The sequence below is a fragment of the Phalangium opilio genome, unplaced genomic scaffold (assembly GCF_054372755.1).
Source record: "Phalangium opilio isolate 3A_F unplaced genomic scaffold, DU_Popi_V2 ptg000079l_1, whole genome shotgun sequence".
Taxonomy (NCBI): Eukaryota; Metazoa; Arthropoda; class Arachnida; order Opiliones; family Phalangiidae; genus Phalangium; species Phalangium opilio.
Window position 1 is genome coordinate 10,114,913 of NW_028324187.1, and position 15,827 is coordinate 10,130,739.

Here is a 15,827-nt window from a genome sequence, read left to right on the forward strand (position 1 = left end):
CAGTTTTCTTCATATCGATTGAAATATACGTGGATTAACTAAGGTATATATGGTCAGGAACACGGGGGGGGGTGTTATATTTTTAAAAGCTGTTATTACATCTGACTCAACTGTATATGTACATTCCATAACACCGTTCCCCATCCCACTTATTTTAAACCAAGATCAAGACGGACATAGGCTTTTCATTGGTCAATCAGAGACGCTACGTTTTGCTTTTTCTATATACCTTTGACAAAGTACACGTAATAAAAATTAAACTCACCAAAACATCTAGCCAACATTTCTCGCAAAAGACGTGCCAGCAACCGATGGACACGACCGGTTTTTTGTAACCAGTCTGAAATAGAAAAGGACAACAAAGCTCAAATGAAATCGAAAAATTTGTGACAAGAAATTTCTGATTAAACAGATGGAACTGAATTAACGTTAAGCCTAACTTTCAATATTGAATCAAGGGCCGGGCGATAAGGAACGTTGCACTGCACTTACCCGACACGAAGGACATTGCAAGGAATGTTTACCGGCTTCCAAGGATCGCAAACGCTTTCGTAAGAACTCGATCAGCTGTTCGGGAGTTTGGAGGTGACGCTCTTCATCTCCCTCGGTCGTGCAATCGCCAACAACCACTTCCGGATCACCGACTTCCGCCCCCTCAGACGTTTCCGACGAACGCCGATGACTACGGACATCATTCCAACCCCAACCCCAACAAGTAACGTGGAAAGAGAAGGAGAGAGAGAGAGGAGAGGAGAGGGGAATAACAAGATCCTTGTTAGCTTTTAGGCTTAGAGCTTAAAACCCTAACAAGTAACAACCGAAATTGGACGCGGGCACGCGGCGCTCGTAAGTGCCCCAAATATTTTCCCTAACCTAAGACACTACGTTAAAACATTTTCAACACGTGATCTGATTTCTTCCGATGTTAAATTTCGATTTAAAAATTTAAATAGATTTGATTTGATGCAAAAAACATTTCTATATATTCTCGAGTATCAATTGAAATAAGCTTTCTTATTTTTTGGCATGCAGAAATGTTACGTATGTATAAGCAATTATTAGGGAAATTTTTCCATTTCCTGACATCGTATCAAGTTACTCGTGGAAGATAATTCCACCACCATGCAAGAAAGGAAAATACATTATCTGTACTTACCCAATTTTTTCGTCATCTTCAGGGTTCGTTTTCGTTTCTACCGTTAGATCGTCGGCCGAAGTTGTAGTTACTTCTGCAAAGTACACAACACATCGGAAAAATATTCATAAGTCAATTTCATAATAAATAAATAAATGTCTAAGCCTCGTCGTCGTTGGTCCAATGATTAAATTATCATTACGAAATTAAAGATTCACTCACCACTAGCTCCTCCTGAATTGGGATAAGTGGTTGAATCACCTTCCGCCGTACAAGCATCCCCTCTGTTGCCAAAAATAAATTTTAAAACACGAGAGTGGTGAGTTGAGTACTTGACGCCGCGTATATAAAACAGGGGTTGGGGGTTGGCTGGTAAGACAAAAGGTTCCCTTAATCGGGGTGGGAAAACCCTGGGGCACCATTTCCCCAACCACTAAGGGGTTATTTCATCACCCCCGTTTTCAAAATGGGAAAAGGGGAGGAGGAAAAATGTTGGGGTTGAAAAGACCCCCTCAATAACTTTACTTAAAATATTTTCAACCCCCCCCTCTCCGGGGAACTAAGGGATATTCTAAATAGCCCCCAAATAGTTTTATAACATCACCTATAAAGTCCTAAACACCTCTCTCCCGAATGAATGAAAATTCCAAAGTTTTCATTTAAAACTTGATGGCATTGAAGGGTTGCGTTCCCATTACGTTGCCAAAAATTTATATTTTAAAACGGTAAATCGATAAGAACAGATACTACGAAACCATGGTCCTATTTCGAATTGAAGTCCATGGTCTGACAACTAATACATATCCCCTAATGAAACCCAATCACCCGTTAACGCGTGCGCGCGAAATAAATGTAATAGTTTAAATTGACCTTTGACACACGAGCGCGCCCGGGAAGTCAAATCCAATGTTTCAAAATTGAAAATTCTAAAAGTGTCAAAGTTTATATAGAAATCCGAGCGCTACAATATAAAAGAGAGACTATGCAGGGGTGAAATTCCATCTGTTAAAGTGTAAAGAAGTTTTCTTTTTTTTAAAAAAAACACTTCCCCGCAACTTTGAACAACGTATTTGGGGACACGCTTTTTGAACACGGAGGAAAGCTTTAGAAGATTAAATGTTGTAGATTGGGCTGCAATATGGTCCTGCAGCAAGACACGAACGCAACTTATAAATCGACTAAAAGGCTTCAAATTTGATTATGGACCCAACTAGACCGATTTCCATCAAGTTACAAAACGTATCCCCCACCCTTCCTTAAGTTGAACTAAAATTGCTAAAAAACCGACCAATCTTAATGGCCCCTATAGCTTTCAAGGGAATATAGGGTTTGGGGTTCAATGGGAAATAAATTTTTAGTCTTCTACTTGCCCTAAGGTACGATTGAAGCGTTTTAGGGATGACCCCTTAAATTTAGGTAAGTAAGGAACTGAAATACAGTGCTGGTTTAATAAAGGGGGCCATCCGTAAAACACTCCTCCTAATTACAGTTAGTAAACAGTGGCCCGGACGATAAAATTGCATTGAACATTTTCAAGTCAAAATGGCCCCTGGAACCCATAGTCTATTTTACCATGCAGTGTACAAAATCTCAAGAGTATGTAATTACTTACCTTTGCGTTTCTGAAGATCCCCAATGAGACGGAGACGTTTCGGAACTATTAACCGTAATTAAGGTTAATTAACTGGACTTAATTTATTTTAATTACGAAAAAGGATACGTTGGAGATGCGATTGTACTCATAGACATAATTGACCTCGAAGCGGCCTGGTCCTCGGATAAACCTAACAACAAATAGACAAAAAAAAACAATTTTCGTCAAAAACCAATATTTTAAATATTATTTGAATATTTCGCTACATATAAATTAAGTTAATTAAGTTAATTAAGTGTGATGATAGGATAGTATAAATCTTCCCACAAAAATAAAAAGCTAACGATACTTTTGGAAAGGTGTATTGTATCTTGAATTTCTTCCAATATATATAACACAATTTTTCTCTCTTTCTAAAGAATCAATTTTCTCTGATTCTCTCTCTCTCTCTCGCTCTTTCTTCTCTTTTCAGAGAGAGTGAGAGAGAGAATTTTTGCCAGAAAATCGGGGGAGTTTTTTGGCACAAGAAAAAAATGCGTATTTTTTTTTAGGAAGGGAGGTTGGAGAGAGAGAGATCCTTATTGCTTCTTTTTCCTTGACAGCTTGCCTTTTTCAGGCTATGATACTTTTAACCCCCAAATAACCTGACAGTGTAGTCCAAGACTAGAGCTAATCCCTCATCCCTTAAACCTTAATGTCAGGATATAATGGGCTTCGATATAACTTCGAACTTCTCGAGTCAGTTTTGAGCCAATCACCCCCTCTACCCCTCTCGTAACCCTCCCGCCTATATCTCAATTTCTCCGAGACTAGCTTCCCCTAGATTTTGACATCCCTAGTGTACGAAAGTAGATTAATTCGAAGCGTTTCTTTCCGTACATACTTCAAAGACAAATTCACTTATTTACAGTAGTATACAAGTTAGAACTAAAAGAAAACTTCCTAATTTATCTACTTCTGGAGAGAGTCCATGTTGATATTATACCCATCTCTTACGAAGTATGTATTGAAAAACTTATTGAAAATGTTGGCTGGAGAATTTTTTTTTTTTTTGGTTTTTCGGGGGTCCTCGTAAGGAAGTTCAATTTTAGTTGGGACGTGGTGGTGCACCCGGTGTGGTTCCCCATCGACACCCAACAGAATTGCATGTACAATTTGGATTTTTTGTAAGGTGTCTAGCTCAAACCACCCCCTTGACACGCCCCCCATTTTGATATCTTTTTCTACCCAATATAAAAACAGAGGTTGGTTATTGGAATTTACAGTTGAGGTTCAAATGGTTGGGTTTGTTCTTCCTTCTTAACTGCTGTTGTCTTAATCAAAAAACTATACCCTAGGAGGTACTGGATAGCTAGCTTCAAATTAGCTTTATAAAACCGAGAAGGGATAGCTTACTTTAACGCGCCTATAAGTGATATCAAGAAGTGATATCTAGTTTATTAGGGAGAAGGTATAAATTCGCCATATTTCCAGCTTTATCTCCAATCCAAACGTATAGTAGGTCCGGAGTTGATCCCCACCTCTAAATTACAACCAGCAGCATCTCATTGGTTCTTGAAAACGCACGTCAGCGTGACGCGAATGACGAAAATTACGTATTATCCGACTGAGGAGAGGCTGCGAAATAGCCCGGCCTCCTTTTACGCCCCCCCCCATGTATTTTGAAAGGGGGACTGGGACTATGGCGCGCGAATACTTAAACATCTTATACCTTCTCCCTAATAAACTAGATATCACTTCTTGGTGATATGTTAAAGTTATAAAAAGAAATTGGTATAGCCTGAAAATGAAGACCTAAATATATATATTGGGTCCGAGAGAAATTGTGTCTGACCAGGCGATTCGGACCGCGCGACCCTCCTGTTTTTTTGTTGAAGCTCATCGGCGCTGGAGTGAAACGAATAAAAGAGACCCTTAGGTCAAGCGTGACCCCCCTTCAACCGCTGCCCCTTTCTCCTATTTTGATAAATAGCTAGGCCTTGGTCAGTTCAGAAGCTTATAGAAGCTGGTATAAATAAAACAGAAACCCAAAATATATATCACACAAAAGAATCAACGGCCCATTTCGAGCAAAATATCCGCAAGCCTTTGAAGAAAGTCTTGGGTAACCGTAGCTTAGGGCTAGCATCGAAAAGGCACGCGTATCAAGAAGCTTGACATGACAAAGGATCTAAACACGATCTTTGGTTGGTTGCTATAGTATTAAGAGCATCGAAATTAATGCGATTGTGGGGAAACTCTATATATACACTTGGAAATAAATATCTAGAGCTATATACCCCTGGACTCTTTTGGAAACATTATAAATGAGTCTTTTTCCTATCCACAAATTGGATCTATACCCACTATCTCCCGGACTACATACATCATAGAAAAACATATCTCAGAGAGAGAGAGAGAAAGATATATAGGTGTACGTTAAGAAGAGTGCATAGAACAATGAATTGGTTTAATATACGTTTTGAACTTACCAGTATGAGGTTCGTGAGAGGTACCGAGTAATTGCTCCGCTCGATGTTTGGCAAGCGCTTCCATTTGATGCAGTTTTTCTTGGTCTTGCGGTAACTGCAACGATACATTCGAAATAATTAGGCTTAACGAGGGAGTGACATTTAAGCTTATACGTAAGTGAATATCAACTTACGTAGCATCTCGAAACTTCACCAGCTTCCATTTCACCGGAACGTCTCCGCGTTCGACCTCTCGCTGCTATGATACGCGAGTTTATAACTTTAAAAGTCAACAAACACGATGGTGGTGGTGGTCAAAGGCTTAACAAAAATGGCATTAAACACTTTGGCCTACTTACCACTAAGCCTATTTTGTCTATTAAGTCGAACGCGTAGGAACATTTCCCATCTGGAGAGCGGAGGTTTACGGTCACTCATTCTCGAGGATAACCGGAAGGCGTCTTGAAAAGCGGCCTTGGGTGAAGAAAGGTCCGGACTGTGAAGATCCACCAGGTTCAACCATTCACGATTTTTATGAAATTCTGTCAAATTTTCTATTTCCATTCTAAAATGCGGGGCCAAGTCAGCCGGTGAGACGTGGACGCCGCAGATTGGACATCGTGATGGAAAATGGTCTCTGACGTTCCACGGCGTTTCCCTTTCTGTATATATATATTCAAGACAGTTCGTCATTTGTTTTTCCCGGGTCGAGTCAGTCCAAGCGGACGCCGGAAGTTCGGCGTAACACTTACTAGTCACGTCATCATCCACCATCGAGTTTGAGTCCATTTTTTCCGCGTGTTTATCATCAGTCGATGAAGGTGAACAGGATGGTTCGCTACTTCCTAAGCTCAGCGTCGTAGCTCTGGAAATGGCTCCACCCGTTCCGGGTGTGTTCATATCCGCCGAATGTCTCAGGTCTTCGACGCTACCGGCGGAACTTTCCCTGAAGGGGGACATCTCGTCGGTCCGCGTTGAAAAAGGCGAAAAGAGTCCACCGGGTCTCATAAGGTTATTTTGCAATCCTTGGTAATGGTGCGTCGCTTGGTTCGCCGGATGACCGTGGTGGTCGTATGGTGATGTCCCGGCTTTACCAGCGTGTATACCGTGCGATTCTTGGAACAGTCCTTTTTCGAGAAGTCTGGTTTTTTCTTGTAACAGGGCGCCGTAACTGCTTAACAGGGCATTCTGGTCTTTCGCGTCTAACAAGAAAACGAAGTTAGCCTATTTGCCGATTTAAAAAATCTTTGATAATAGGCCACTTTTTTAAACCCCATTTGCCATAATTCTCATTACATTTAATTTATCTTTTTGCTTTAAACTTTTAACTTATTAATTAGAAAATCGTGTGAAATATTAATTAGCGCGTGAATTATTAATTATTAAGCGATACGCACCAATTTTACCGTCGGGTCTGGGCTGCAATAGCAAATTTCCCGCCGAGGTATTTTGTAGCATGGAAGCCATTTGGTGTCCGAATCCGTGCTGAGACAGCATCGAGGTCGGGAAAGGTAACAAGTGATTGGGTACCAAAGGGCAAGAGTTCATCTGTCCGTACATGAAGGGCAATGGGAGGTAGACAGCCGCGGCGGCCGCCGCTGCCGCTCCCGGTCCGCCACCGTGGCCGAAGAGACCGACTCCACCGTCTCCTTTCGCTGACCCGTTCCCATTGGTTCCTCCACCGAAAGAGCGGGCCTCCATCGAGGCAACGAGTTTAGTCTCGAAACCTCAAAGAAACCGTCGAGCGCCCCGAAGTCGAGTCATACCCTAAGAAAACGCGTCGAAAAATAAATTGTAAATGCTTTTTAATATACTATTAATTTATCAAATATCATTGATAATAAAAGTTTCGAAAAAGCAGCCGATAAAATATAATTTACTATGATTAAAATTAATTACACAGGAGTGACTTAACAATGGAGAGTATAACCTTAAAGGGTTGAATTAACCATATTTGAAAATATCAATAGTTTATTTTTGACCCGGTGAAATTATCTTACAAATCATGCGTCACGTTTCTTATTTAAGTTTATTTCGAAAATTTGCTAGAATTCTGCAGGCGTACGCTTAGAAGTATAGGTACACTCTATCGTTCAATTACTATTGCTTATAACCATCTTAAGTTTAGATGAAAATAAAAACTTTTAAATTATCCAATTTGATAATAAAACAAGAACATTTCAAGTGGTCTAAAGTTCCGACTTCAAAAACTGCCTGAAGGAGTCTTTTATGATATCGGGAAATACATCCCATTTCAAATTAATTAAAATTTTTATTATAATTATTATTTTCTTTAAAAATTATGATTGTCTTTGAAATTTGTTTCCCCCATGCCTGTTTGTATATAATTCTCGTAGTATACTTTCATTCCCATAATTCCTCGGGACTAAAATGCACTTCCGCTAATTAAAAGCGAGATTCTTAATCGTTTTCTCTTAAGTCCCATATAGTCTAATATCCCTAAGTTGGAAGTTGCAGGTACGCGAGAGTTCTGAGAAACAATAAAGTCAATTAAGTAAAACGAGGGCTGGCAGTGCATGGGATGGCGAGCTAGGCGGCTAGCTGCACCACTTATAATCTAGCCTAAGGCAAAGCGAACTAGTTGATTAATGAAGGGAGTTCCGAGGTGTACAACCTTAGGCTCGTATACCTAAGGCCCTCAGGCCTTATAGCGCGGGATTTAGATGGTTAATGCCTTCTCTAACACTTCAGTGAGTAACCTCTATAACCTTTTGGCGCGCTATCGTATAACTTGTCAAGGAAGTTATAGCGCCATGCAACTTCTAACTGCACGTGCGTTAATTACCTCGCGAAGTTGGCGCGAGAATTTAGGCGGGAGTTTAGTTCTAATAGGGTGGAACGATACTGTTTAATAGCCAGCCCATATATAAGTTTGCAAAGGCTTATTCGCGTTGTTATTTTTCGTTCTTCGAGAAAACCCAAGTAGAATTTTAATTAAGGGGAGCTATAGTGGACTAAGCGCGATGATAACACACCGCGAGGCTTGACCCAGCAACGGTTTTCCCAAAATTAATTACTAAGTTATAAACTACTCTTTTAATGGTCAGTGCAACAATGTTATGGTTGTAATAAAGTGTACCAACTTTCCTAGTTACTCGATTAAAATCTAGCTTTAGGGTAACTTCCAACGCGACATACTTTCAAACTACGCTATTTTTGGCTTGGTTTATACAGGGTGTGAAATTGCTCCAGTATTATCGACTATAAGCCGCTGTTTCCAGCAGCCATCAGTGGATCAGAATAGAAAATATACCCTGTACATAAAAGACTCGTTTAAAAGATGGGTATCCCCTCGCCCCCATTTAGAAACTATAGCAGACGATGCTGACAGTTTTCCTGGGTGGGAACGTATACTGGGGTTGGACTTGAAAGTTCCAGCGTGCGGCCACCAAACTAAACCAAACGTCACCCCTTTTTGGAATACCAGATATCCGATACAAACACAATCGTAGGGAGAATTGGTGCGGACCAACGGTTAGAACAAGCTCACATCCCCTTCACTCCAACAACCCCAAGGAAAGGGGTCGGAAATTAGGTTGACACATTTAATCAACTACCTCCATCTTGGGCTCCGAGACCAAATAAACGGCGCTTAATTTTAATCGGGTAACCAAACATCTTACGAAAATTGTAATTATTTATTTATTTATTTATATCCAATGTCCATCCCCTTGACCACGCGTCTCTGAAGGAGACATAAACAGAGGTGGATCCATGAGTATATGCTGAGAATATAAACAATACAGCGCGTACAAAACCAACCACCGCAACCGAGGGACTTGGCTCCATTGGACCGGAAGTTGATCCCAAACCAGCGCGGAACGTCTTTTCCCTAATTAACTTCCGGGACCTTGTATGGTCTATTTCGATTCGAATCCCGAGCTACGTTGCCCCTTAACTTCTAACGCTTGAACACGGGGTATGGATGGTGCGCGGCAAAAGCTGGTACCCCCCTCTTCCCTTTTGAAAGTATACTTACTGTTAAGGGGTAAGCTCCCCCCCCCCGCGATCGAGCGATGCTCTTTCTGTTTCTGATTCTTAGCGCGTGCATGTGGTTTGCCGGAGCCCGGGACTTGTCCTCCTACACACATACGCAGCTAGTCCGAGTTAGGCTAAGGCGCGTTCTTAACGCTTGTTTAGTTTTGGGACTAGAGATACAACGAGTACATTGAATTTTTGCTACAAGGGAAACCTAGACCACCGTTATTACGCGAAACTGTCACCGAAATCTGCCCAAAGGAGCTTGGATTCAAAAATAAATCGAAATTTGACAGTGGGTACCTACTCGGTCGTGAGTTTAACTCTCCCCCACCCTTCCCGAATCGTTCCCTAATCCCCCGATGTCCCTGTCCTCAGGCGCGGTTAAACTATAGCTTAACAAATACTAGATACTCTTTAAATCGCTTTGAAATTGGTTTGGGTTATTTTTAGTTTTAAATTTTTCCTAATTATTTATTTTAAATTATTTTAGGAAAATAATAATACTCTCTAAAAGAACGTAACCATCTTTAAATGATTTTCTTGGATAAAATGATGATGAACTTAATTATTTCAGTTTTAATTTAAAAAAGTCCCATTTCAAACTTTATCGCGCTAAACCTGAACTATAACCCTTTTTCTCGTAATTAAGAATTGCTGATTGGTTAAAAGTTCATAGAGGTCTAATTGTTTAATTGGTTAAAAAGTACGTTAGGCTTAGGACTCGATTGGGACACTTAGAAATTTAATTTGAAAATTAACCCCTGCACATTTTACCAACTTAAATAGCGGTGTAATAAAATTAAGTATACTTTCTCAGCTAAGACAACTTTCAATAAAGGTCTTATAATAAACCAAGTTGAAAATGAAATATATATTTTACATTAATTTTGACAGCTTGCAAGTTGATATTTCACCCATAAACTTTACTTTAAAAGGAGTACGTACACTAATCAACATGGGATTTGAATGGGGAACCATTTCTGTACATGGGAAACTTTCAAATAACCACGCGCCTGCTCAATTAGAATGTCAACTCTCTAACAGAGATAAAAACCCTCTCTCTTTCACGCAGGTAAAGTTCTGAAACATCTTTGTTCCCACAGTCATAAATAAAATGAAAAATGACTGCAGGTATCTTTCAAGTTTCGAAGGGCGATAGAACATTTTCTCTTTCCCCTAATGGCATCTCCAGGGACGTAAGAACTCCTAGGGCAAGCAAGTCACATATCAAAGGGTTCGAATGTCTCTTCCGAACAGCTACTGTTATTGTTTAGACAAAAGAGAAGTATCGTTATTCTTGGAAGCGAAAGGGGTATATAGTCGGTCCCAATCTTTGCATCGTGAAAAAACGGGTTGGCCTTTGTATGGAGAAATCCTAAACTTACTGACTCTCAAATGGTTATCTACACAAGCCCCCCAAACCCATTTTCTTAATGAGGTTCAAGAATTTAGAAAGGTTAAAAAAAAACGAGTAGGGAGGTCCAAAAATGTATCGGTTTGGATCGAAAAGGGTTAAGTACAATTTCAGTATTAAAATTATTTGTGGTATGGCAACTTTACTACGGATATTTCATGGATTGGAAAAATTAGATATTGTAAATTACATACATATCTTAAATATTAACCCTTAATATAAATTTGCTAGTGCTGTAAAGTTAGGCTGTGAAAAAAGTGTACCCCCTTGGTCGCGAAAATGTTTCCACCTCATAATGTTAAGCTCCATAGAGTTTAACATTACGATTTCGGATTGAGTATAAATAGAAAATCCCTGACGGGATTTTCTTAATTAACTTTAAAACAATCGCGTCATAATTGTTTAAAATATTACACATATAATAATAATCTAATTATAATTAAACGAAGTAAAATTTAAATAATTCAAATAATTAACTCACCGATAGAGTACCACGTGGTTCTTTGTTAAATGAGTGGGGATAAGTCTTTGGCCAACAAAAATAAAACCAAGCCGATATAGTAAGTACACTAATTCGTTAAGTAGCGGTACTTAAGTAGTTGAAGTCGCGAACGAACTTAATATTGTTGTCCGATTCTTCAAGTTGACTCCGGTTCAAAAACTCCCAAGTCACTGAACAGTCCAACCAAGGTTGGTTGGCATTAACAAACCCCCCCTTCTAGTTTCAGTTAGTATATAGCCTAAAATGCTAGTCAGGAATATGAAGTAAGTTTAGTTTTAGGGGGTTGGTACAGTTTGATCGCGTCACTCACGGCGCATGCCACGATTCCGAATTGGCAGTACCAACACCACCACACTACTATCGTTGTCCCCGGACCCCAAATACTCCCCAACTATCCGCAAAAAGTGGCGCGGTGCAACTCTGTCATACTCTCCAGGCTACCGAGAGAGCCCGCAACCAAAAAGCTAGAAAATGGGTTTTAAGGAAGGGGGGATGAAAAGGAAGGGGGGTGAACCATAAAGGTTCAAAGCGACTTATTCTTCGGTATATACAGTGCGTACGCAACTAAGGGGGTTTGGATGTACTATGAACCCCCGCCTGATGGGACTACCGGATGATACTCCTGGCCCCCAAACTTCTCTATTAGCTTCTGGTATTTGGATGCCAAATCGAAAGACGCCGACGACGACGGTGGTGGTGGAGTTTTTAGGGTTAGAGTTGCGACGAACGTACACGCCGTCATAAATAAGTGTAGTGCATGAGCTTGAGGTTCCAACCTTATAGATCCCCGTATACCAGCCACCAAGTTGCGCTCTCCTACCTACTCATGCTGAGTGAATCTTTCGCGTTGTTTCATGAATAGCGAACGAATTAAATGTCACTGAAGTTGAATCTTCAATGAGTGAATTCTTAAAAGTGAATTCTTAAAAAAGGCCTTTTCAAACGATACAACTTTTTGACTCCTCTATAAATGAGTCAACTTGAGTTGAGTAAACTTATTGGGTCGAATCACCAAATTAAAAATTTATCACTGACCATTTTTGTTGACTCAACTTTTTTACCCGGATCTAGTTTAGTCAAAAGTTGAATTGCCTTAAAAGGCCTGAAGAAGTTTTCAAATGTAATTTTCCAAAGATAATTTTGGGTCAAACCAACATACAAGATAAATCATACGTCATCTTAACAGAGAGTAAAGTAATAAAGAACTCCGACTTATAATATTCATGCTGGACTTTAATAAACTCGTCGATATTGAAGATGATCCGTACGCGGGGACTTTAAGCTCGCTCGGAGTTGATAGTAGGCCTAGGGGGTGGGCACTTTTCCCCTCATTGGATAACTGCGAAAAGAGCGCGCGCACGGATTATGGGCGGAGAAATCAAGCTCCTCTTCAAAGAGCGCAAACTCCGGGACCGAAACGCGTCATATCTAGTAGTACGACTCGGTCCTCAGTCGACATGAGAGAGAGAGAGACTAGTGTAGCGCGTACAGTAGCGCCAAGAGAGAGAGAGGAGGCTCAAGATGATCATGATAATTCTCATCTGTAAGATTTTTATTTCGGGGATAAGGATACTATCCCGTCTTCATCAGGAGAGATGGTTGATCCGTTCCTCCGCGGAGGGTTAACTTACCCGCAGAGGCGGGACTCGCTCGCTTACTCGGCCACTTATAAGCTGCAAACCCCCCCCCAACATCTCTCTCTCTCAATCTCTAGCACCCCCCCTCCCGGGTCGAAAAACTTTATTTTCTTTAAGAAGCTAACCCTTCTCTCTCTCTCTCTCTCTCTCTCTCTCTCTCTCTCTCTCTCTCTCTCTCTCTCTCTCTCTCTCTCTCTCTCTCTCTCTCTCTCTCTCTCTCTCTCTCTCTCTCTCTCTCACGTCAACTGATGGTAGGTGATCATGGAATAAGTAAGCTTCCAGGAAGGCTTAAGGAAGCTACTCTAGGGTTAGATGCTGGTGATGTTATATTGGGAAAGGGTTAGAGTAGAGGGTAATGCGAGGTTATTTCGAATACAAATAGAAATAACCTATAATGTGGTTTAGTTATTTTAAGGAAATAAATGCACAATGGGTGCGAGCCTAAAACAAATTTTGGTGCGATTTAAGCAACGCTATCTTGAATTTAGCAATTTCGACAATCTAGAACGTTTCCCTTTACTAATTATTGTCGCTAATAAACAAAACAAATCGTTAATACATATATCATATAACCTCTAATTTAACTCTTGACTGCGCCGCTATAGCTGAGGTTTAATCAACCGTATTCAAAACAAAACCGCGATAAACTATATACATACCTTCCAAAATCTCGCGCGCCAATAATGATATCACCAACCATAGCTACGTGAAATTAAGCCTAAATTAACCATACATGCCACGCACGTGGCGTTCTTAATTCGCTCCTTCGCATTTTAACATATCTATGAAAACCCCTTAAGAACGCGCCGCGCGATGGTTATAATTAGAGCCATATGTCGACGTGTTGCCGCGCTCTTACTCGAGTTGATCCCCTGCACTGCACTTTCCCTGCGGCTTAAGTTAGCGGAAAAAATTGGTGCCTGATTGTATTTACACTCTTTCGGCTCATTAGTTCCCGGTCCTTCAATAACTAAGCGAAGCGAGAGAGAGAGAGAGAGAGAGAGAGAGAGAGAGAGCGAGAGAGAAGAGAGAGAGAGAGAGAGAGAGAGAGAGAGAGAGAGAGAGAGAGAGAGCGAGAGAGAAAGAGAGAGAGAGAGAGAGAGAGAGAGCGAGAGAGAAAGAGAGAGAGAGAGAGAGCGAGAGCGAGAGCGAGAGAGAGATTTCAAGAGAGGCTCTCTCTCACAGTTTCCCCTTATAGCGTATGTGTTTGGCTAGCTATGTAACACCCGTTACATAGCTAAGCCTAGTTAGGTTCTAAACTTGTAAGTATTCTTATCGGGTTACTTCTCTAATCGGTGCCCAGTGTTGTACTCCTAAAGTATTTATATTGTAGGTCTTAATAAAATGACATATTGTTAGCGCCAAACTTGATTGGCGGGATTATATCACACGTATATATATAGAAAAGGTTAATTAGGCTTAAGCACACCGCGTATAGATAAGAAAAAAGCTGTCAGTATTTTCTCTTTCGCCAATATATTAGATCAAATAATAAAAATTAAAACAAAAACATAATTAGAAAGCGTAATTAACATATAACAAGTACCCGGCCGAATCAATTTTGTAATAATTAGTCTTTTAAATGAATTAAAAGTGAAAATCCGAAATTATAAAAATATAGACTAACGTATTGTATATCTACACTAAACCGTATTTACATCTTGACCGACGTGTGGTTTGGTTCAATCCAGATCGTATACAGTTCTCTATTTTAGTAGGATTGGAAGAAAATCTGTCTTTATGAATAACCCATTCGTATTCCCAAATAAACCTTAACCCAAGGCACGAGCAAGGCACAGACGCACATAGTTGGGCCTGAACCTCAATCAAAGTAGCGTTTCTTTTTTTCTACTCCCCCAAAATCTCGGAAGCCCTGGCAGCTACTTGGGTACTGATGTCCCTAAAGATATACCCCTTATTTCTCCTCATCTAACCCGCAACTCTCGTGGGTGAATGGGGCCCCCTTGAAAGGTAGCTACAACGCTATACCCCAATCGTATTGGATTGAGATTTTGTGAAAGCGTGTACCCACACTCACTCTTTGTAACGGAGGCCCGGATTTAAAAAACATTTATCTAGCTTGTACTGGATTTGATCCAATACACCAAAAGCTTTAAGCTTCCAGTAGGCGACCGCTAGCTAGCTAGACTGATGGTTCTTCTAGCTCTAGCTCTACGCGGTGCATCGTGGGTATAAGGTCTCTCCCCCGTATTGTGGTCTTCTGGTGGTGGTTTACCCAAAAACTAATTTATCAACTGGTATATGAATTGGTCTACCTACTTACTACTCGCGTTGCAACGGACTCGCTTGCCTAGAACTCGGTGATTGACTCCACGTATAAAATTTTAATCGAAGTTTAAATTAGAAATAGTTAATATTTGCTCATTTCAGGGTTTTAGAACTTGTTTCTCTGGCGATATAAATTGGTAAACTTTTAACTTAAGGCAGTATGTCTTAAGGGGATTGTAAATTATTTTCTTTTACGCTCAAAAAGTATTCTTTTGGATAGAGACAAGATCACACCGCCGTCTAAGAAAATTCACAAAAGTATCTTCGTTTTTCTAAAGACCATAAAAGGGCGCCGAATACAATAACAATGCACGGCAGCGCGGGAAAATGAGTCCTTAAAGAAGGGGTCCATGGACCATGGTGCTCCTGTTAAAAAGTATAATGGGCGCACTGCAATAACGAGTTTGACCCCCCATAGAAGACTTTAAAGGGGACATTTGCAAAGTTCACCATCTTAACTAGATATTATTAAGGCAAGAAGTACAGTGTTAGGAAGGACCCCCTATTATATTAACGCATTCGCATTCGCCTTCAACGCTTTGTTAGATAGTGAACAGCGTAATTGGCCCCGGGCCCTTCTTTTTTTGGGCCTTGGCTCATAGCTACTTAGTACCGATGTCTTTATATAGCTAAACACACCCTGGAAGTTGGAAATTTTTTGGAAAACCGTCAAATTTCGACGCTATCCCTAAAAGAGATACCCATCCCATCCCAGCTTGTAAAGCGCGTAACTCGCGTTCGCCAAGGAAGTATTAATTGAATTAAAGGCGGGATCCATGGATGGACAGTTAGCTTTAAGACGTT

General features: G+C 40.5%; 1 protein-coding gene across 4 annotated transcripts in view; it reads right to left on the minus strand.

Annotated features, from left to right (window-relative positions):
• LOC149654872 (E3 ubiquitin-protein ligase RNF220-like) overlaps positions 1 to 15,827 on the minus strand; it is a 29,876-nt gene that overhangs the window by 1,778 nt on the left and 12,271 nt on the right. The window contains exons 1-12 of one of the 4 annotated variants that reach the window (XM_089846564.1): positions 11,077 to 11,808; positions 6,577 to 6,946; positions 5,932 to 6,372; positions 5,539 to 5,841; positions 5,374 to 5,459; positions 5,201 to 5,294; positions 2,856 to 2,919; positions 2,748 to 2,792; positions 1,358 to 1,419; positions 1,157 to 1,229; positions 493 to 682; positions 266 to 340 (exon numbers count right to left, since the gene is read on the minus strand). In XM_089846564.1, coding sequence (XP_089702690.1) covers positions 266 to 340; positions 493 to 682; positions 1,157 to 1,229; positions 1,358 to 1,419; positions 2,748 to 2,792; positions 2,856 to 2,919; positions 5,201 to 5,294; positions 5,374 to 5,459; positions 5,539 to 5,841; positions 5,932 to 6,372; positions 6,577 to 6,880 — 1,737 coding nt within the window. In that variant the 5' untranslated portion in view covers positions 6,881 to 6,946; positions 11,077 to 11,808. Of the gene's footprint in view, positions 1 to 265; positions 341 to 492; positions 683 to 1,156; positions 1,230 to 1,357; positions 1,420 to 2,747; positions 2,793 to 2,855; positions 2,920 to 5,200; positions 5,295 to 5,373; positions 5,460 to 5,538; positions 5,842 to 5,931; positions 6,382 to 6,576; positions 6,947 to 11,076; positions 11,809 to 15,827 lie in introns of those variants that run through there. The other 3 variants (XM_089846562.1, XM_089846565.1, XM_089846563.1) reach the window with 3 other exon arrangements.